Below are 22703 nucleotides of genomic sequence, written 5' to 3'. Positions count from 1 at the left end.
ACTATCCACGAAGAACGTAGACTGTCCCTAAGGCTCATTGTCAGTCCACTTTCACGCTTCTCTAATCTACATTGATCCATCGTGCACGATGTACCGTACGATCTTAAACGCAAGATACACCATTCTGTACGATGCGGGATGAAATATGACGATGAGAAAAGAAGCTGGTCTGGCTTAGGTGACACCCAATACGGACATGCTCCGAAGAATTCATCCGATCCGGTCCCAAGACGCTCAATATAAAATCGTTAATCTCGGCGCACACTGTCTCTATAGAATCGTTACCATCGGAAAGGTAAACGGCGTGTTATCCGGAAACCCCTTTGTCCGAATCCTCGAATCTCTGGCCGCAAGGAGCGAACGGAGTCCGGATAATGGAGATTCTACCGATGCGCGTCTCCTCTCATTGAATTTGCATTACGTCGTTAGTCTTCATAGTTCAAAACCACCAATCCCCCGTCGACTTAGAATCGGTTCGGGTCCGAGTAATCCCTCTTTCCTCGGCGGTGAGTTTTATCGTCCTTTGAGTTTAAGCGCCACGATCTCGAGAGCTCCTGCTCGACGCCTCCAACTCGAGTTTATTCCCGTTCGATTAATGTACACCGTGACGCGTGCACACGCGCGATACACGGGAACGATCATCGGCATAAATAAAATAGGATCACGAATTTCCAATCGGCGCGGAGCGTTTCGCTCGATTCCCTTCTTCCCTTCGACGGAAAGTAATGCATAACTTTCGTGATTAACGATGATGGGTTCCCTCGGCGCTCGCTACCATGGACTATCTAAAGCGGTTTTCGATATCCGGGCGAACCGACCAATCGCGAAGAGGAAGTAGGATGAAGTGATAGAGACAGAGATAGAGAAAGAGACGGCACGGAGTTCGCGCGATCGAGGTGAGGGACGGGGCTGGTGTAGGAGAGAGAAAGAAGGTGTAGAGAAAATTAGAGAATCGTAGTACAGAAATCTCAGGTGCAGTGGCTGACGAGCAAGAAGGGGTTTATGTAATCGCTAATTACGTACAAACAGCGTGGATTCTATTTCTCGTGGATCGTGGACTCTCTGCTCTTCGAAAAGTTTCTCTCGTCGCGTTAAATCCGCGACAAAGCCGGGATCAAAGATAACCCGTTCGTAGAAACTACGATCCCACCCACCATCGCGCAACCATGGACTCGGAACACGTTCGCGCGATTTTCACGGAAATCTCGAGAGCGTTCGAAGACGCTTACCTCCCTCCCCCTCTTCCCCTGGTGTGTAACCTAAAAAGGAAATAAAAAGAAAAAAAAAAAAGAAAAGAAGGACATTTATCGGAAAGTTTCGTTGATTTCGCGATCGGTGTGGCCGCACGATCGACGAGAAATCCACATGACGTGGAAGTCAGATGCATTGGTCAGAAAGAACCAGGATATTAAGCGAAACGAAGATCTCGGGATCAAGGACGATCCTGAAGTCAGGACGGTCCTACGATCGGGACCAAGGATCTTGACGAGGGTACCTGAGCCACACATGGGCCGGGCTGCTCGCAACTGCATTGCCGTTTCACTCGTTAGCAGGGCTTTCCATCTCGTTCGTTGTTCGCACTTTCCTGATTGGTCAGAGACTGATCAGACTGAAGATCCGGGCGTGCATGATCCGATTTCGCGATCATGTCCTAATTTCTCAGCCCTTGAACGTTCGAGATCTCTTGCGTGCGAGCGATTACCAAAAGCGATCGTTTGCCACGCGGTTTAACCGGTTTTCGATCGCGCTCCAATCTTTCCCTCGTTTATAATTCTGATCCAATTCTGACGGCTAACCGTCACAGTACCCTTTTACAAGGTACACCTAATTTCGATACCAAGTCTCAGCCCCCCCCGATTCTACCCCCTCGAATACTCAAATACTCCTCGAACAATCGGATTTATCGCAAGGTGATAAAGGAAAAAGGGATCCAAGACTTCGAGGACGTCGAGAGGAAAGAAATATGTGCAATCGATACGAGTAGATCTCACGATAGATCCCTTCGAGGTTAAAGTAACTTTTGTTGTTTGCCAATATTCGATATCGTGAGTCCGTTCGAAGTGTAATACTTTGAATGTAAATAGAGAAACTAGGTTCAGAACTATCGGGTCAAGGTAGTCGCCGCGAGAACACTAATATCGACAAAGATCACGTTACAGAAGCAAACGTAACACGCATCTTCGATATCCGTTTAGCATCGAGAGTTACAAGCGTTCATCTCGTGTTATTAAGATTTTTTTTTTTCGCTCCAGTCCTGTCGAGTTGACAAGAAATGTGCGCAATTGGGTTTATCAAGAGAGACGGTGAGAATGTTAAGTTAGATTAATAATGTGTTGGATTTACAACGAACAGGAGATGCGTGTCGTACGATACAAGGCGCGGGAGTATTTGAAAATATGTGATGGTTCATGATGCATATATGTAAGATGTGGGTTCAAATGAAAGGAAGACATATCGAATCTTTGCTGATATTAGTGCTCTCGTGTCGACAAACTCGAATTAACGTACTTTTAACGAACCGATCCCTGTTTATATTCAACGTACTGCGAAAAGACTCGCTTACGATATCGAACGTTCGTGAATAATAAAAGTTAATCCTACCTCGGATGAATTTATTATAAAACCTATATCGATTAGATATTTTTTGTTCCTCTTGGGTACTATAAGTCCTTGATGTTCTAGATTCTTTTTTTACCATCCTGTATAAAAATATACAAGATGGTCTTTTACGGCAAATTCTTCATGGTTTTTAACCGAGAGCAGCATCGATGATGGAATTAAGAGAAAAATCAAAGGATCACCTTTCGCCGTCTATCGAAATTGTCGAAAAGACGATCCATCGAGCTACTTTTATTTTACACTCACGATTAACGAGTATATTTAGTACAATCGAAAATGTAAAATGAAAAATTGTAGAAATTTGCTCATGGATACGTAACGCGGACAACAGTATTTACAAGTAACTTTTCAATCTTTTTATTAATTACGCACCGTCCTATTTACCTTGAAAATCCTCCTTGAATTTGTTCGGAAGATTGTTCCGATAATTTGGAAGACAGCATCGAAAGGTTGAAAGCGTAGATTAAAATCGAGGTGTGGGACACTTTACAGATGTTGCTCGTTAGGAGAAAAATCGTAAAATCACTCGATACGGGCAACGATAGCTTCGTCTTTCTTCGATAAGAAATTGTTAACCGTTACTCCGAACGATTGTCTGTTCGTTCGAAGCTGTAAAGCAACGTGTTATATAATTTACACGACGTTCGTGCGCGACGCTACGTAGTTTACGAATCAATAATAAATAGAGGAGGGAAGATCTAGAGGAACAATAACACTCTCAATTTGCAGCGAATATTTCTTCTCTTCGCGGTTATTTCGATCGAACTTCAGCAGCGTATATGACAATTCCGTCGCGCGCGAGAAAGAGGTAGAAAGAGGTCAGAGTTATAGAAATTTTCTGTTCGTATTCGCCGTATCTGGGATCTATTACGAGTCGTGTGTGTACAAGAGCACCCGTACGTCCGCAATACTATATTTTTCAAATGTACCTACGATGAAACTCGTACTCTACAACGATTCGTTACGATTTGTTGCGATAGCGGTTATCGTTGTTAATTCGTACCGGTCGAAGCGAGATCTCGACCGCGGGAATACTTAAGGGAAATTCACCGATAAAATTGTGAACTACCCCAATGTGTCAAAAACTGAATTATAGAAATTCGATACAATTAATCGGATCGTCGTTGTTAATTTCTCTCTCTTGCACGAGGTAAAGTCTCGACGGTGAGGATACTTCGGAGAAATTAATCGAAAAAATGGTAAACCGCGCGAATATGAAAAAAAAAAAAATAAAATAACTGAACCGCAGCAATGTGAAAAAACTGAACTACACCGATTCGTTGTGATCAATCGGATAGCGGTTGGTCGTTGTTAATTCGTCCAGGTCGTGGTGAGGTCTCGACCGCGAGGATATTTATTAAAACGAATTAACAATGAAATGTATCGTCGCCGCGATAAGAGTCGGCCTATTTCGTTTTCGGGACGCGAAAACTTTGAAAGTCCGTCCGCGGAACTTTCCATTCGCTGAACCTTTTCGAAGATTCCGATCTCTTTATCGAGTTCTGATGAAAATTCTTACGAGCAACTCTATCACGGGGACTCGCAATTTTTCACTCACGGAACCCATCTTAGCCAGCCGCCGATGATGCGATTAAACATTCCGTTTAGCGACGAAGCACCAACGAGCCTGTACGTCGTCGCGGCGATAGTCATCTTGCTTTTTCATCGTCATGAACGCGTCCTACCGAACATGTCGATACTTTCCACGATAAACAGACTCTCGACTTCCCGTCGATCGTATCGAGCAAAACTTCCCTCTATCTATTTTCTGATACTTATTTCTCTCCTCTTTGTGCCAGCGAAACGACGGGGAGACGAGGAAGAAATGGAGGGAGACCGAGCGAGAGAGAACGAAAGAGTGGAAGCGACAAGGTGACGGAGCAACGGAAAAAGAGTGAGAGTAAGAGAACGAAATTAAGAGAGCGAGACTAAGAGAGCGAGACTGAAAGAGTAAGAGCGAGAGAGCGAGACTGAAGGAGTGAGAGCAAGGGAACGAGAGAATAAAAGAGTGGGAAAGTTAGAGAGTGAGAGTAAAAGAGGAAGAGATAGAGAGTCTGAGTGAAAGAGGAATAGAGAGAGAGAGAGTCTGAGTGAAAGAGGAATAGAGAGAGAGTGTCAGAGTAAAAGAGGAATAGAGAGAGAAAGAGAGTCAGAGTGAAAGAGGAAAAGAGAGAGAGTCAAAGTGAAAGAGGAATAGAGAGAGAGAGAGAGAAAGAGAGTCAGAGTGAAAGAGAAAAAGAGAGAGAAAGAGTCAGAGTGAAAGAGGAATAGAGAGAGAGAGTCAGAGTGAAAGAGGAATAGAGAGAAAGAGAGAGTCAGAGTAAAAGGAGAATAGAGAGAGAGAGAGTCAGAGTGAAAGAGGAATAGAGAGGGAAAGAAAGAGAGTCAGAGTGAAAGAGGAAAAGAGAGAGAGTCAGAGTGAAAGACGAATAGAGAGGGAGAGAAAGAGAGTCAGAGTGAAAGAGGAAAAGAGAGAGAGTCAAAGTGAAAGAGGAATAGAGAGAGAGAGAAAGAGAGTCAGAGTGAAAGAGGAAAAGAGAGAGAAAGAGTCAGAGTGAAAGAGGAATAGAGAGAGAGAGAGAGAGTCAGAGTGAAAGAGGAATAGAGAGAAAGAGAGAGTCAGAGTAAAAGAAGAATAGAGAGAGAGAGAGTCAGAGTGAAAGAGGAATAGAGAGGGAGAGAAAGAGAGTCAGAGTGAAAGAGGAAAAGAGAGAGAGTCAGAGTGAAAGAGGAAAAGAGAGAGAGTCAGAGTGAAAGAGGAATAGAGAGAGAGTCAGAGTGAAAGAGGAATAGAGAGAGAGAGGGGGAGAGAGAGGAGAGAAGAGAGTTGAAAAAAGAGAGAGAGAGAGAATCAGAGAGAGCGAGTAATAGGGCGAGTAAGAGAGAAAGATGGAACGAAATGCGGCCAGGTCGATCTTCCCGGAGGGATAACGTTCAAGAGCAATGAAAAGGGAAAGATGAGTGGGGTGAATCTGGTTGGCGAGGGTATGAGGTAAAGGAAACAAACGAAAAGATAGAGACAGGGACAAAATGGGGAGGGAGTCGCTCAGTTCTTTCGCGAGAAAAGATCTTATCCGACGCGGTAGGGATCTAAAGTGAAGGGAGTAACGCCGATGACTCGATACCGGGGCTGCATGCTACCAGTAAGTGAATAGCGATTTATAAGGGTCAGATTCGACTGTCCAAGTGCCCGAAATAACTGTTCTCGTCGCTCGAGACCTCGGCCCGAGATACAGAAAGCCACGGTTTACCATCCTGTACAAGAATATACAAGATGGTCTTTTGCAGAAAATTCTTTATGGTTTTTAACGGAAAGTAACATCGGTGAAGAAAGTAAGAGAAAAATTGCGTGCCACTCGAGCAACGCTCAAACAACGGATTCTGGACAACGAATGATGGATTGATATTTGTTCCAAAATATCGGTGTAAGATCGCTAAGACAAAATCGTCGCCAGAAACGAACTCCGATAAAGTATTTTAAACAAACATTACACTTGTCAAACACGTGCATTTCTCTGTCAAGATCCGTACCATTGTTCGAAGGAATGACACGAATAAGCGGAAACGTGGCTTTAGGTGATTTTGTTTTAACGTTCGACTCAAATCTGGACGCGACACTCGATTTTACGTATTTCTGTTCTTGCGAGGGAAAGATCGCAATCGGAACGAGCACTTCGCAAACGGAACCTGAATCAAATTTTGTTAAATCGATTCGTATAAACAAACCGAAGATCATCAGTGGTACTTAGTCGAGAATTTCTGTTACAAAGAATAGCTTCGATTACTTTCCTCTCATTGTAATTGTAGCTTTTAATCAATGTTACGAGTGTTTCGACAGCATCGTTAATTTTACGTGCATCGTAACGTTGAAAAGCGAGGGAATCAAATTCTGTACTCGTCGATTAATAGAAGCAATTAATAGGAAGCTATCTTTCATAGAAATATTCAACTCGACGTTGAAGAATTTCGTTCGCAACCACCGGCTCCGGCAACTTGAACTCCATCTCGTTGAAAAAATGCTCGTCCTAATCGCGAATAACGGATCCAGTCACGGAAATCAAGGAAGCATAAAGAATTTTTCGGGTCATCGACGAATTGAATCGAAACGTACGCGATTTGAAAAGCGAAGAAAGGAAATTAGTACGATATCGAAATCATCGAGGGAGCCCCTTTATCCGCGTTTAACGCGGGGCTCTAATTAGACTTTAATCGAGGATCGTTTCTTCCCTCTTGCTTCCTATATTTGTCGAAAAGTATTGCCACGGTAACCGAGGAAAAATAATTACCCCTGCGAATGAACTATAAAGAACGGATTCTCGGACGATTCACCGGTCCGAGTCGAAACAATACATCCACCTGGTCAGTCGATAAAAAAAAAATTAACAATTTCGACCAGTTGATTCCGGTGCAAAGACGCGGATTAAAGTACATCACTTTTCCTTAATTACAATCTACCACGAAATCGAGAAAAGGATTAGACCGTTCGTACGGAACACGGTCGTTTGAAAACGAATCGCGGCTGGGGTGGGGTGAAATTTTTCTCTTCCCGGTTGCTTACGATAAAATTTGCATTTAAACCGAAGTTCAAGTTTTAACGTAGGAAACGCCAATGAAACGTGCGCGAAAAACACGGAGAACAGTGCGCGGCATTCAGTGAAATTCCATTAAACTAGTTGGCGCGGTTCGGAAACCCGAAGGAACACGCCGAGAGGAAAATGAGAAAGAGGGAAAAAACGAGGAACCGGATCAAAAAAAAAAAAAAAAATGAAAAAAAAAGAAAGAAAAAAAAATAGGGGAGAAGGAAGGAGTGGTAGGTGAAACGTCAGCTTTCGTTGCCGGTAGGTTTATTATAAACGGCCTCGTTTTTCTCATTTCGCAACACGGTCAAGTGGAGCATCGCGTGGCGAAAAATAATTTGCGCCTTTACGTCGAGGAACGCCCGTTTACCGAACCGAGTTCTTTGGAACGGAAACACTCGCCTGGGAAACACATTTCCCGCGTACCCTGCCCCGAGAAGAATTCACGAATCGGTCGTACGTACGCGTCTTTCCCCGCGTGTTAAACTTTCATTTCATTTCGCGACGGTTGCGAAATTCCGAGGTTCGTTATGAAAAAAGTTTCGCCGATCGACCGGCCGGTTTGTAACCGTTTCAACGAGTCACCGACAATATTATCATCGAACCGCGTATACGACGTGCGTTCGAAACTTTGTCGAAAAGTAGACAGTTATCGAATATTTATCAGTTTCGACCGACAACCGTTGTTCAAGCACCGATCGAGGAACCTCGATTGGTGCTTCACGACGATAGATAAACGTCAACAATCTCGTAGCAATGGCGGATGTTCCACATAGGAGATAAACATTGTCGTTGATATTTACGCGGTTTCTATTTTGTTCAACGTCTTTGTTGCTGCAAGAAGGGACGCTGTTGTCGAAATCTAACCGGTATATTTTCAACCTGTGCGAAAGTAAACATCACCGATAATTGGCGAACGAAATATCGAAGGATAAGGACGAATTGGACGGAAATATTAAGAAAAGAGTGTAATAAAAAATTTTTGCAAGCTTAAACGAGGTACATATGAAAATATATACTTTATACGATTGAAAGACAATTTATTCGCGGTATTGACAACACGTGAGATGAAATTATTCGTGTATCGTTACGTACACTGTCGAATAATAAAAATACATTTAAAAATAGTCCTTGACGTTCGAAATTGAACATTCCTTACTGTGCGTTGTGTACGCGTTCTCTTAAGACCCGTGATAAATATTTTAAAATAATAATAATCTCTTTGAATTGCGTAAGGTTGTGTCCCACGAATAAAAGTAATCTCGTGAAATCCGAGAGAAATTTAATTTTTCGTGTTCGTGGAATCTAAGAAATCCGAGTGGCCAAGAAGAAATGCGGTCGAATCGCAACATGTCGTTAACCCTATTTCGAGAGAGCGAGGGATCGATAGTAATGGATCGTTGATGTGCCGGTGACCGGGGAATGGATGAAAGCACGCCACTTCCGGGAACGGGGAACCGGACGAATCCTTCTCTATCCATCCCTCGGGAATAAAGAGTTCGATGAAAGTCGCGCACTTGCCGCGTACCTGTGCAGAAATTGCAAAACAAATAAAAAATATAAAAAAATATACGAATCGAACTTGTTGCTAGGTTTGAAAAATACGACGAGAACTAACGAAACGAAAACAACTCGAAAGATGAAAGATAATCGCGATCGATGTTCGTCCGTCGTGTCGTTTATGATAAATTTGTCGCGATGAAAAATCGCGAGACGATTTCTTCTTTTTTTTTTTTCGTTCGTTCATTAAGTCCAGGCGAATTGTTTTTTTTTTTTTCGAAATTGTTTACGTTCACGATAAACGTGCAATTTGTTTAAAAATATATCGTTTATCTGTTGCTCTAAATCAGTTAAAAGTACAGTTTCTAAGCCACGAGAAGCCCGATTTACATTTTTCCGCAGTTATTCAGGCCTTCCATAAATAATGCATGGGCGCTTGCATTGCAATGCGTATGGTTGATCAACGGATCAGATTGACGCGTTTATGTAGGTGTTCATAGCAATGGTACTTTTTTCTGGCACGAAAGTCAGTCGTTGGTTTAACGTCGATCGATCGTTCGGGATTAAGAAAGTTGCGATGTAAGGGGAAACGAGTGGAACGGAACGATTTTAAATTAAGCTGTACACATTGATCGGAGAATGCTTTTTCCCAGAAGAAAAGCGGTTCTGCTCCTTGGTGTTGAGCGGGGTTGTACCGATAACTTCGTAGATATTAATTTTAACGAAAATCGGTTCGGGAAAGTATTGCATAATTCGCACCGTACAATGCCTTATTGAATTTTTCGATCGCGTTTAAGATTTCGAGATAATGGAAAAGTTTACGAAGGTAATTATAAAAAGAATTTTAACACGTAAATCTATGTTCATATATATATACATAAAAGTAAGTAAGTAAAAAGTAAATTACGTTAATTCTGTACCGTCGAATAATAAAAATAAAAAGATAAAACCAATTTGATGCAATTCTTTGAGTTGAAATATATAAAAAAATTTCGTTGGAAATATTAAATCTACGTTTAGACTTTCATACGATCTTATTGTTCGTAAGGATCGAGACGTTGTGCAAAATATACAGTACCGCTATTCAAAAAATTTACATCGTTATTACAGAAAAAAAATTGATTTCCATTCAAAGAAGGATCTCGAAGGTAAATTTCTAAAAAACGATTAGACGTCTAATTTTCTATACGAAAAAGATTACTTTAGAATAATTCGATTCGGAAACATAAATTTCTCTACAAAGACTAAAAAAAGATATACCTCTAACTAGAGGATATTAAAAATCAACTTCCATTTGAACGAATATACAAAAAAAAATTTCTTTAGAATAATTCGATTCGGAAACATAAATTTCTCTATAAGGACTAAAAAAAAACTAGTATACCTCTAACTAGAGGATATCAAAAACCAACTTCCATTTGAACAAACAATAAAAAAAAAAATTACTTTAGAATAATTCGATTCGAAAACATAAATTTCTCTACAAAGACTAAAAAAAGATATACCTCTAACTAGAGGATATTAAAGACCAACTTCCATTTGAACGAATATACAAAAAAAAATTTCTTTAGAATAATTCGATTCGGAAACATAAATTTCTCTATAAGGACTAAAAAAAAACTAGTATACCTCTAACTAGAGGATATCAAAAACCAACTTCCATTTGAAGGAACATTCGCCGACAAGTTCCGAGGGTAACGCCCTGCACTCCGGATTCGCCGGTCGCACCGATACGCAGTCGCATCGCGAGCGAAAAGTTTCGCACATTAAATTCCGCCCCCGGTTGATGGTGGATTTAATATTGCAGGACCTCGTTTTGAGAACTCCGAACTACCGTCTCTTCCCTTCGAAGGGAAGCACGAAGAAGTCCAACGACCAGAACCGTTTCCGGTTTAGCGTTAATTTTTCAGTCCGCGATAGAGGGCACGGTTGGCAGACACGATTGTTGTAACGGAAACGGCGACGGAAGCTCGAGTGTACGAAAAGTTCGCGCTTCCATTTTCTTCGAAGCTGGCCCGTAGACTCACGAGTTCCGTTTCTTTCCGTTCACGGTTCCCTCGTGCAACTTCCAAGATCTCGAGCACCGAAATAATCCGCGCAGAGGACGTGCGTGAGTACTTACATACATACGCTCGCGCAGCAGCGTTACGGAGCCACGGCTCGCGATGTGTACGTACGACGGAGGAACGAACCGTGGGGCGAGCCAAAGCCTCGACAAGTTTCTAGACGTACTCAATTAAAAGTTCGAACCGCTCGAACGAAGTAGCGCGGAGGAGGTTGGTTGCCACGGGGCGAGGAGACGCGGCACAGAACCCATTCTGTCTTCGTTTTTTCCTCGAGTGGGATCTACGTCGATCACAGGGAACGACACGATCCGCTGGCATTTCATTATCGCCTCGATTACACGAGTGCTTCTGGTTACTGCCAGGCAATTTCACTCGACCCTTTCGGAATCAACCGCCGCGACGCGACACGACGCGACGCGACGCGACGCGAGCCATCCCCACCACCGCCGATACCCCCACCACCGGCCACGTTCCTTTATCTCCGTTTAACCTCTGTCTCTACCTCTTTCTTACGGTGATTCAACGTCCACGGTTTGTTGTCACCGATTACGCTCGGTGGTTCGATCCGATTCGATCCGGTTCGATCGTTCTACCCCTCTGATTCCACGCTGGTTTCAACCGCTTTTGGCAATCGCTTCACGCTCGACGATGTCTCACGCGGTAAAGAGCACAAATCTACTTGTATCGCGTCACCGTAACGTTTACCATCGCAATGGAAAGCATGGCGCATATTGCGTGCACCATGATCACCTTTCGCACAGGGTATCACTGGGGATGTGGCGAACGAATAGAAAGTGGTACGATCGCGACAACGCGTTACTCGCGATGTCGTATACGGAAAGCTTTTTGAGAAATTTCAACCGTTGCCAGCCCGATGTTCGCGCGATAGCGTTTCGGAAATTATGGGACGTAGCGCGAAACGCGTACAGCGGTTACAGGCTGAGAGAAAATGTTGGCTCGAGTTGGTTTGCAATCCGAGACACCGTGTTTGAGATACGAGCGGTTAAAATTTTGGGATACGCGAACGAGCAGAAGCATGCGCAGCTGTACGATTATGTTCACGTATACGATATTAACAATTCTGTTCTGAATACGATTCCAGGGAGTAGGGTTTCGCGGAACGTTAGGAGTGGCGGTTGAATTAGGAATATTTTATTAGGCAGGAAAGATGAACGGAGCTTAGAATAGTTTCTTAGGTACGATGGTTGAACGAAACTTGGAATATTTTCTTGGATCGATAAGATAGAAAATAAAATATTTCTTTCGGATGTTAGGATATTGGGATGGAATATTTGCTCAGGATATTAGGGTTGAATATTTTCTTAGAGCGTTGGGATAGACAGAATATTTTCTTAGGATTTTAGGATAGATAGAATATTCTCTTAGAGTCTTAGGATAGATAGAATATTCTCTTAGGATGCTAGGATGGGTAGAATATTTTCTCAGGATGCTGGATAAGTAGAATTGAGAATTTTTTTCGAAACCTATAAAATACTTGGAATTGAGAAGTTCTATGTATTCTAACATCTCGATAAAATATCGTTCGATCTATCCTAACGTCTCGATGAAATATTCAAAAGTCTATCTACTCGAACATCTTACTAATATACTGTACACTCTACCTATCGTAACGTATTTGGAAAATATTCCAAATTCTATCTACTCTAGGAACCTAAGAAAATGTTCTAGATTCTAACCGTACGTTCTATAAAAATATTGCAAATTCCTTCTATTCGAATGTTTCGACAATCTGTTCAAAGTATCGTTTATTTTAAACTCGAATCTCGTGGATAGATGGAACTTGAAGTATCATTCTACGTGTCTAGAGTAGGTAGAACATTTTTTGGGATATTTTCTACAAATGGTAGACTAAATTAAGCTCGTTAGTATATTTTATGCCACTACGATACGCGAGAACAAGAATATTTTATTAAGATGTTACGTTGGATAGAAGGTACAATATTTCCCGAGGCTGCTACGATAGATGGAATTTAGAATACCTTCTTAAGCTACTAGAATATGCAAAGCGTAGAGTATCTTCTTAATTTGACGGGTTAAATGAGATTTCGAATATTTTATTAAAATCGTTATAACCGATGGAAATAGTCCGGATAATACTCAATTCTCCGGGAAGGAAAATATTCAAAGTCGAAATCATTTTTAATAGACTACATTTAATGGAGACACAGTCGGTGCGATACCGTCTACGGTACATGTGTGAACTAGGGTTCAAACAGGCGTTAAATTTTAATTGCTTGCATTTCGAATACGTAGTCTCAGATTGCAGAACGGTGAAAGAATTTTTACTCTTTTGGCGTAAAAAAATTCGCACGTTTCGGCTTGTCCCGTTATTTCGAAACACTCTGTGTAGTATAGTATACCCGATGGAAAGATATATACGACCTCGGTAAAAGTATCGTAGTTGTTAAGACGAGCGAATAAAGCTTTCACGGTTAGAGACGCCGATATTATTTTAATTTGAACTCGTTCTACCAATTATTTAACCGGAATTTCGATACAGTTGTCGATCGAAGTGGATTCAAAATGTTTGTTCCACGATTAACGAAACGGTTAAAAAAGAAAACAATCTCGGTGCAAAGAACAGTCTCAAAATGTTTAAACAACCGTCGAAACACTTTACCCAAGAACGAGAGCAATTAAAGTTTCCGTTTAAACGAAGGAAGTTCACCTCGACGGATCTATTCTCGGGCAATAATGGAAACGTATTAACGACAAGTCTTCCACGCTTTTATTTGAATTACAAAACAACGCCCCGACCGATACTCCGCATTTACGAGCAATATTTTACTCCTCCGAGTCGATTGAACCCTCCTCTTGGAAGCTTCAAAAAGACTGAAATAATAAATAGCGAATCCATATCGTGGAAATAGAATGGACGTCTTGCAGTTGCATTAAATACCGTATGGACGCTCACCTTGAATCAATTATGTATATTCGAATAATAAGAAGCTTTATTCGATCGACGATTTTCGTTCGAAACACAAACGCTCGAGAGGTCGTATACCGATAGCAAAAGGGGCATTTATCGTCCCGATCGAATTGCATTTGTTTTTCTTTCTGATTTTCTTTTCTTTTTCGATCATTCCATCGAAGTATTTGTCGCGGCTCGTTAAAAATTCGCCGATAGTTTGCGTTCCATTGCCGATACAACTTTTCTATTCATTTACCATTACGATGCGGGTACACATACGTTCGCGAGCACGTACGCTTACATTCGACAGGCATGCTTCACCACTGGTCTACATCGAATAAGGAAAATTTTCTGCTGACTTACCGAAAGGAAGTTCCAAATGGCAGTCTATGAAAAGAGAGTGCCCGGTTGGCTTTTTTGTGCCGATGATTTCGGCACCTCTCATTTCGAGCTCCGAATCTAGACTGACCCATTGTCCAGGAGCCTCCTGAAAGGAAAATCAGAACACCAAACATTGGTAACAAGAAATCCCAGCGAAGCGCCGCTCCATTACAGAATAATTGAACAGATTAAACACAAAGAGATGCAAATGCGCGTAATCAAGCTCCGCGGGAACTCAATTTCAACTTATTGTGTTCCATAAAATCTCAAATAAAATCCTGCTTCAGCGGCGAACGTTCGCGGCTACAACGTTGTTCAAAAGTCCCGGGACACCCCCGTCGTCTATTTTCACGTCGAACGTCGACTCGTTCGATCGTTTCTCGATTTCGAAATTGGATTCGGTGACAATTTTATTCTCGTTGGAAAAATTACCCCAACAACGAATCATCGACTACCGTCACTATTCAAATAATTGATCAATTGACCCACCGAGTGTCGAATTATTCTTTCTTCAAAACTGATGGTCATATTCCCAATATTGCGTTCGAAAGTACTTCACCGATCAGGGAAACCAATATTCTCCTACAGATTTCTTTCGAGTTACAACGTGTTTCGTAAAAAGGACACTGGTACCCAGAAGAATCCAACAACGTTAAGATTTTTTTCCATAAACGTTTTTTAGTTAAAAATCGTAACACCGTGAGACAGAGACGTTAACCAAGATGTGTAATATCCTCCGGACCGGAAATATCGAATCAATTACCCCTGAATACAATTCCTGTTTCTTTGGTACAGATATTAGAGAATATGTTAGAGAAACACCATTTCCAAGTATACAGAAACACATTTCCGTGAAGTCGAGGGAAAACTCAACACTCTTGAGATACGACGATCGGCGAAACATAGAAATTTTGTTCACCGAGTAACGAGTGGCAAACTTTTAAACAATGGTTCAGCCGTCGTAAGCTTCGGTAACCGCGGACTTGCGTACGTATTCGTGGCGGCTAAATCGTCAGCCGTTTCTCCCCGAAAGCACCGATGCGCGCTAACGCGATTAATGCGATACAAGACGTGCATATAATATACAAGCGCTCGTTAGCGCGCGAGCGATTTCGAGTGCGCCGAATTCCGTTAATGTTCCATCTAAATTCTAAACCTCGCGCCGGGGAGGGGGCCTGGGGAATCGGTACGCGATTCGATGGGCGAGCAAAATTATCAATCGATGGCGAAACGGTGTCTTACCTCGCTTAAACAACGCTCGGAATAAATTAATAGGATTGGCGACACTCGCGCCGATTGTTCCGCGACCGCGAGATATAATTCGCGAGAGAGAGAGAAACAATCGCTCGCGTTGAGCTCGCGGCCTGGCGTTCGAGTGGATGCAATTATTAGATACGAGCCCGGGGGAGTAATTTGCGTAACTGAAAGTTACTACATCGAAACCATTCTTCCCGCGTTACGTACACGTCTGCAACTGTGTACACGTACATTTGTACAAGTGAGCCGATAAGAACTGTCCGATATATTTCGTAAATCGATTCGACGAAAAGAACACATATCGCGGGAAATGCCTCGTGTACCAAGAATGGCGTTTAATCGTTCAGGTGTATATTTTCGGAGCAATCGTGGACACTTTGAGTTTCTCGAACGATATTGAATATTTTTCTAAAGGTTCAAAGGGATTTTGCACGGTGAGTTTACCCTCTTATCGGTTGAATAAGGTACAGTATCGTTTTAAAAGCTCAACGTTACGTCGATGTACTCGAGAATTTGAGATCTGAAAGATTGAAACGTTCTCTTGAATACAATTTGTCTCGAAAGATTTTTCGATCGAGTCGAACAAGGTAATGTTACAGTTTGGAGAGCAATTCTCATCGACTCACCCTGTATATTAACGGTTGTACCATCGAAGCAACGGCACGGACTAGTAATGGCTATGTACCCGCGGGTACGGGCACGTAACGCGTGTACATAAATTCTGGAAAGGTCTCTCTCTCTCTCTCTCTCTCTCTCTCTCTCTCTCTTTCTCCCTCTCTCTGGCGCCGTGCACCAAACCGTCCCGTACTCTCCAGAAATGAGCTGCGAAGCATGGCTGTCAAAGTGCGCGCGCGGGGCTGTTTGCAAATGGCAGGCCCGTAATTAAAGCAATTCTCTTTTATCCGCAGCTGCCGCCACCACCGCCTCCGCCGCCACGACTTACAACCGGAACGAAACGCAGCCGCATCGTATTTCTCCGCTCGGTACGCGTAGCCCGGGGGCTTAACGGCGTTTCGTCTTAATTATTTTGTAACGAGATCACGTTGACAAATTAGCTCTTTGCACGGGAGCCGAGCCGTCCGATCGAAACGAATCCGCGCGAGGGTTCGTGACACGCGACGAGTGCTGCCCGACCGCTTCCAACCGACCGAATACACTCGTAACTCCGGTATCCCTTGATTGGGCCAAATTGTCCGCCCCCGTCGCGCCAATTGGATTTCGTAATAAATTCGGTTTGTAACGAGACTTTCCAGCGTGTTGTTGAAATAATGTTTGATATCGACGTACAGGGGGTTACAGAGGGAGTGCTCGCGAAAGCGAACAACTGGGGGTATCGGTGGTGGTTTGAGGAAGATGGATTCGTAAGAAGTGGAAATTGGATTTCGATGAGCACCCTTGATGATTTCGTAATGAATTCGGTTTGTAACGTGACCTTCCAACGTGTTGTTGAAATAATGTTTGTTATCCACGTACAAGGGGTTACAGAGGAAGCGTTCGAGAAAGCAAGGAAGGGGTGTATCGGTGGTTTTTAACCCTTTGCACTGGAAGCTTCTCTGCTATCCGAAACTAACACCTCGATGAAATCCTTCGAATCGTATAATTAATTTCAAACGTAACATTTTCATTTCAACATTTCATATTAATTTAAATTCCAAACTACGATCGTTTTCCGAATTGGACAATGTACACCGAATTAAGTGGCGTTCGAGGATCGCCTCTCGAGTGGAAAGGGTTAATAAGGATGGATTCGTAAGAAGTGGAAATTGGATTTCGTAATAAATTCGGTTTGTAACGAGACTTTCCAACGCGTTGTTGAAACGATGTTTGTTAGCGTCGTACAGGGGTTCGCAGAGCGAGTGTTCGCGAAAGCGAAGAATAATGTGTATCGGTGATTTTTTAATAAAGATGGATTCGTAAGAAGTAAAAATTGGACTTTGTAACAAATTTGATTCGTAACGAGGCTCGGGGTGTTATTGAAACAATATTTCACAGCATCGTATAGGGCGCTACAGAGGGAGTGTTCGCGAAAGCGAAGAACAGGGTGTATCGGTGGTGTTTTTAATAAAGATGGATTCGTAAGAAGTGGAAATTGAATTTTGTAATAAATGCGTTTTGTAACGAGACTTTCCAACGGTGTTGTCGATACAGTGCTCGATAGGGTTGTACAGGGTGTTTCGAAGGGAGTATTTGTAAAAGTGAAGAATCGGTGGATCGATAAACTTCGTTTCTGTATCACGATTCCACTGCGCAGAGCTCGATTCGCAATAAGTGGAAATTGGATTTTGTAATAAATTCGGTTTGTTAGCGTGACTTTCCAACGGTGTTGTTGAAATAATGCTCGATGACGTTCACCTCGTGTACGGTGTTTCGGAGGCAGTGTTCGTAAAAATGAAGAACCGTAGAATCGATAAACTTGGTTAGTCGCTGTGACACAAGGTATTTGCAGTTTCTAAATAAAGCTCGATTCGTGACGAGCGTTACAAAGGGAACGATCGAAAATTTGCGCGGCGTGACGCGAGCTAAACGTTCAAAGAATTCTGATCGAAGAATTGTTAACGCATCGACCGTCGCGACGATTTCACGAAACGGTTGTGCACAAATTTCGGTAGAGATCGTACTTTTAAAAGTCCATTGAAATCTAGAGAAAATTCTTTAAATACGACGCCCCAAAAAATGGCCACCGAATAAGATGGAAGTTGAACTTTCGATCTTTGCACGAATTTGGTCTTTGAATTGAAAAAGTACGACGGGTAACAACGTAAATGATACTTCTCAGCTAAATGGACAAACTCGAGAAAGATACCGTACTCGTTAGAATGGTATACAGTTGTAAAGATAAATTTGCAAACGCTTCGTGCTCGAGTTATCGATGTCAAAATTCGTATATTAATAGTCGATTCCAGCATTCGAACGAACTGGCGAGCACCAGAATAGAAACAAGGAACGTTAAATAGGGAATATCGACGAGAATCGTCGTATCGATTAAGTTTAAGTTCGCCTCCTTATTCATGCGGGCTACATTTACTTCCTCCAAAAGCGTAACGTTAATAGGCCATAATTTCAAAGGAAACCTACATTTATACGACATTTCATTATCGTTACAATGACTGGAATACACCCCTGGAGTTTCGCCGCTTATTTTAGGAACACCCTAAATTTCGAGGATTCGAGGGGAAGACCCTCCACTGCTCGAGAGTAACTAACTTCCCGATTGATAACATCGTTGCCCTTGTTATCTAACACAATCGTCCGCATTTCGCGAACCGAACGCGGGACGAGCGTTCGACTCTCCGATTTTAGATCGTACGAGACGATAAAACGAACTCTGCCAAAGTAGGTACCGACTTTGTGACATAGACGTGAAATCGTGATAATCCGATACCACCGTACCGTGTACAAAATCGTCGGAGAACATCACGGAACAATAAAACGAATACCGGGAGAACACCGACAGAAATAACGTTCGCTGGACGAACGAGACACGTCGATGAAAGAAAAGCTGCACAAAGGTGACAATGTCGGTGAAAAATACTAATGAAAAAGAAAATATCATTGTTCGCGATGATAATATTCCAAAAGGTTAATCATTCTCTCTCGTTGTATTTCACGCGATAAGAAAATGTATGTACTCCGATTAACGCGTTCGGTGAAACTAAAAAAATTGTATAAGAATAAGAAAATCGATGAAAAATACCAATGAAAAAGAAAATATCATCGTTCGCGAGGATAACGCTCCGTAAGGATAATTGTTCGTTCTGTCGTTGAATTTCACGCGATAACAAAACGTGCAAGTCGTACCACGATGCACGTGTTCGATGAAAGTTTCGGTGTTCGCTAACACGGTGACAATAATAACAGATTTATACACCTGAAGAGGCCAGCAGACGATGATTCCCGTTGAGGATAGAAGTTTAATTCGTATCTACGTGTTTCCACCAATATCAATTCCATTCATGCATAAAGAGCGAGTTCGAATCAAAGTTTCATGCAAATGTTTCCAGAGCGTCCCCGCTTCTGGAAACACGGATGCAGCATTGATACCGTATTGACGCGTTTATGGTTACGACGTGGAACGTGGTGCCGCGCGCCGCGAATTTGTTTCGCGGCGCTGCTAAGATCGCGGACGTCGCGATATCGGTGCAAACATAATGGAAGCACGGGAAACGTAAATCCAGTTCAATTGGATTACTACGATGCCACTTCCCATTTACTGCGCTGCCTCTGCAAGTAAAGACACCTGCTTGCACCTGTTGTATCCAGCCGGAATGCATTCTCCCGCTGTTGATATTCGACCGACATACACGCGATATTCTCATGAGGTTGCGGTGATTAGTTCTCCCCGAATCCGAGTGAACCACCGACCGACACTTAAGTCTATTAATCATTCGATGCGGCGATCGACCGAGGAAAGTATCGAATTGATCATCGAAGCCACCGACTCGTTTTTATTGATACTTCTCGACGTCGTACAGTACCAACAGGAAGCATATTCTCTTTCCATAAGATGGATAAGAAAATACTGGTTTTATTACTTTTCCAAATATCTCTATCTATAATACATAGGAAACTCTGGTGAAATTTGGAATTTTTATCAACGATAGCGAAAAAATTCTTATTTTGTACATTAAATGATTTATTCTCGTCTCCGCGTACGTTGCATTAGACGGTATATTTTCTAGCCTGTACTATAAATCGTTGATCGAAGAAATTTGTTTAAGAAAACACATCGTACTGCGTACCGTCACTTTCCGTACGCTTGAATAACTTGGAATGTTCGAAACTTTCGTCGTAAGTTCGACGGAAACATCGATACTGTATTTCACCGTGATTCCGAAATCCGAAAATTCGGAAAAATCGTGTTTGCGGGAGTTCGTGTCGCGAACGAATCGAGAAAGATCTATCGGTGCGGTACTTAGAATTTGATGTATCCGAGCAGTTGCAAGTTCAACGTGGACAATTTCAGCAATCCATTGCAAACGCGTATCGAATATGAATCAGATCGTTGGTATGCGATAGCAATTAGTCGCCAGCAGCGAGCTAACGTTGGAACGTTAACAAATCATTAAAATTAACCGCAATCGGTGCACGGTCGTTATCAAATCAAATGGATTGTTATGCGTGATTACAGAACCGTAAAAAATTCAATGGATCGCCCCGTCGGAATGGGTGACGCTGTAAAACCTCCATATATTTGGCCGTTTAAAAAAAAGCACAACCTCAAGCTCCAGCGGATTTGCGGCTTAAACGCTTGGTGACGGCTGAACGATCGAATCAATCACGCTCGAGCGAGACCTTTGTTCCCGTTAATTTGGATTTTTACGTGCAGAACCGATCCTTTTCGACAATCTGTTCGTATATTTAAAGGTCATCTGGCTTCTCCACTTAACAGCACGCAGAAAATCGAACGCAGATATTCGTTAACAATTTGACCGCGGGACCGCGATTACTCCACCGGTGGATTCGATTAATTTTAACGGTTACCTTGAACGAACGAGGATCGTCGTATTGAAACGAATGAAAGACAAATCAGAGGAAGATACTCATAAATTTTATCCACGATTAAGTTCGACATGGTAAATTCGTATTATTTTTAACAAAAATGTAAAATAGGTTCCAATATGTAATTATATTTCTATAATCGAAATACAATATTAAGATTCCCAGTTGTCTTCAAAGGAAATTTGGAAACTCGAATAATAAGATACACAGTATCGTCGAGGAATGGAGCGTTACTTTGAAATAAAAGAAAACAATTGACAAAATGATCCCAGGAATCGTCCTCGAAATAAGATGTACAAGGACCCGGATTGACTCGCGTTCGTCTCGTGGAAAAATCAAATCCACCTGTATACGAAACATGTGGGACCGAGCTAACAGTTCGAACATAGTATACTGGGTGGGTGCCAGAAATATGAACGACAGAAGTCGATTCTCAGACCTCGATCCTTTATATACTATAATTTAAGAAAAAGAAACGAGAAACTCGGCTGTATTTGCCGGATACCGTTCTCTCGGAAAATGCAACTCGGATGAAAGAGTGCCACTACCTCGCTCAGCGAAGAAAACAAGGATTGTTTTGAAAGGTACCGATTTCGTGAAAGGGAACAATATTTTTCAAACGTACTTTCACCAAAATGGATCTGTTTATCGCGAAAAATTTGGCGCGAGTAATAGGACCGTGGCGAGAAAATAGTTGGGAATTTGGAATCGAGTGCACGGTGGGCGGTTTCGTTGCCGAACACTCAAGAATTCTGTTCCCGATACGAAAGTATCTGAGTTGAAAATAACGTAACTGTATCCACGAAAGCGCAATACTGCGAGAAACGTGCACACATACGAATAAAAGCAATTTCGGTATATTAAGAAACGGAGCTGTTCTCTATTCGCGCAGTAACTTACTATGTTGCGAACTGGTCGAGATTTGTAATATTTATTTCCTCTGGTGTGGATTTTGGGGTTGTACGACCACGTGCAATTAAGTGAGAAGAAGCTTCGTAGAAACGACCCAGAATCGAGGGGATCCGAAACCAACGACTCCGACCCTGTGAAATCCGATGCAGATATTCCCGGACTCGTGAATTCTAACCTCTTCGCGCACGAACTATTCAGCTTCGAATATACAGAAATTTAAACTGAACTCGTGACACTTGTCGAGCTAACGATATTGCCGTGTTACAGTATGGAGATGTTTGATCGCGAATGGATATGGACAAATTCGGTCGTTGTTTCTACGCTGGAACGTTTTATACAACTCTGAGTTCAGAAGTCAAGATGTCCATGAAGAATTCAACACGAACAACTCCGATCCTGTCGAAAGACAACAGAATGATTCAAGAATCGCGAAGTCTGTTACGTAGGAACTTTAGATACGTCTTGAAGTCTGAATCGTAAACGAATAAATTTAGACTCGTGAGACTCGATGTAAAGAGATTTAGATGCACGGGTTAGGGTAAAAACCAACATCGAATACACGGTACTCAATATCAGCAACCTTGGCTTCGCGAAAGACGATACAGAGAATTTCAGGAATCTCGGGAGCCTCAAAGGTTCCAAGCATACCAAGAGATCCGGGGGATTGAAACCGGCACGTTTGCACCAGGGTTTTCGGAAAGTTCTGGAGAACCTGAATGTACTAGCAATTTCAGAGGTCCAAAGGATCTCGTGGTTACCGGAGAGTTTCGGGTGACACGGGAATATCATTGATTCTGGGATGTTTCGATGGTCCAAAGCACCAGATACCTAACCCCTGAGACTCCTGAAACCGTTTCGAACGACTAGGTACCAGCGGAGCTCTTAAAATTCAAGTTCTTTCGGGAATCTCGGAGTCTTCGGGAACTTTCGAAAGCCTGTGCTTTTTTTTAGATACCTCCA

The 22703-nt window shown here is 42.4% G+C and overlaps 2 protein-coding genes across 2 annotated transcripts in view; both read right to left on the bottom strand.

The window, feature by feature from the left end:
* Positions 1-14109, bottom strand: part of LOC143152704 (uncharacterized) — a 42092-nt gene extending 27983 nt beyond the window's left edge. Inside the window, exon 1 of the mRNA XM_076323100.1 lies at positions 14058-14109. The gene's annotated coding sequence lies outside the window, so the exon portion shown is untranslated. The remainder of the gene's footprint in view (positions 1-14057) is intronic.
* The window catches only part of LOC143152703 (protein unc-13 homolog A-like), a 90691-nt gene continuing 81903 nt past the window's right edge, over positions 13916-22703 (bottom strand). The window contains exon 5 of the mRNA XM_076323098.1: positions 13916-14181. Within this exon, the coding sequence (XP_076179213.1) occupies positions 14023-14181 (159 nt within the window). The 3' untranslated portion in view covers positions 13916-14022. The remainder of the gene's footprint in view (positions 14182-22703) is intronic.

The sequence above is a fragment of the Ptiloglossa arizonensis genome, chromosome 11 (genome assembly GCF_051014685.1).
Source record: "Ptiloglossa arizonensis isolate GNS036 chromosome 11, iyPtiAriz1_principal, whole genome shotgun sequence".
NCBI lineage: Eukaryota > Metazoa > Arthropoda > Insecta > Hymenoptera > Colletidae > Ptiloglossa > Ptiloglossa arizonensis.
The sequence above is the reverse complement of the archived record's forward strand: the minus strand, read 5'-3'. Positions and strand labels throughout refer to the sequence as shown.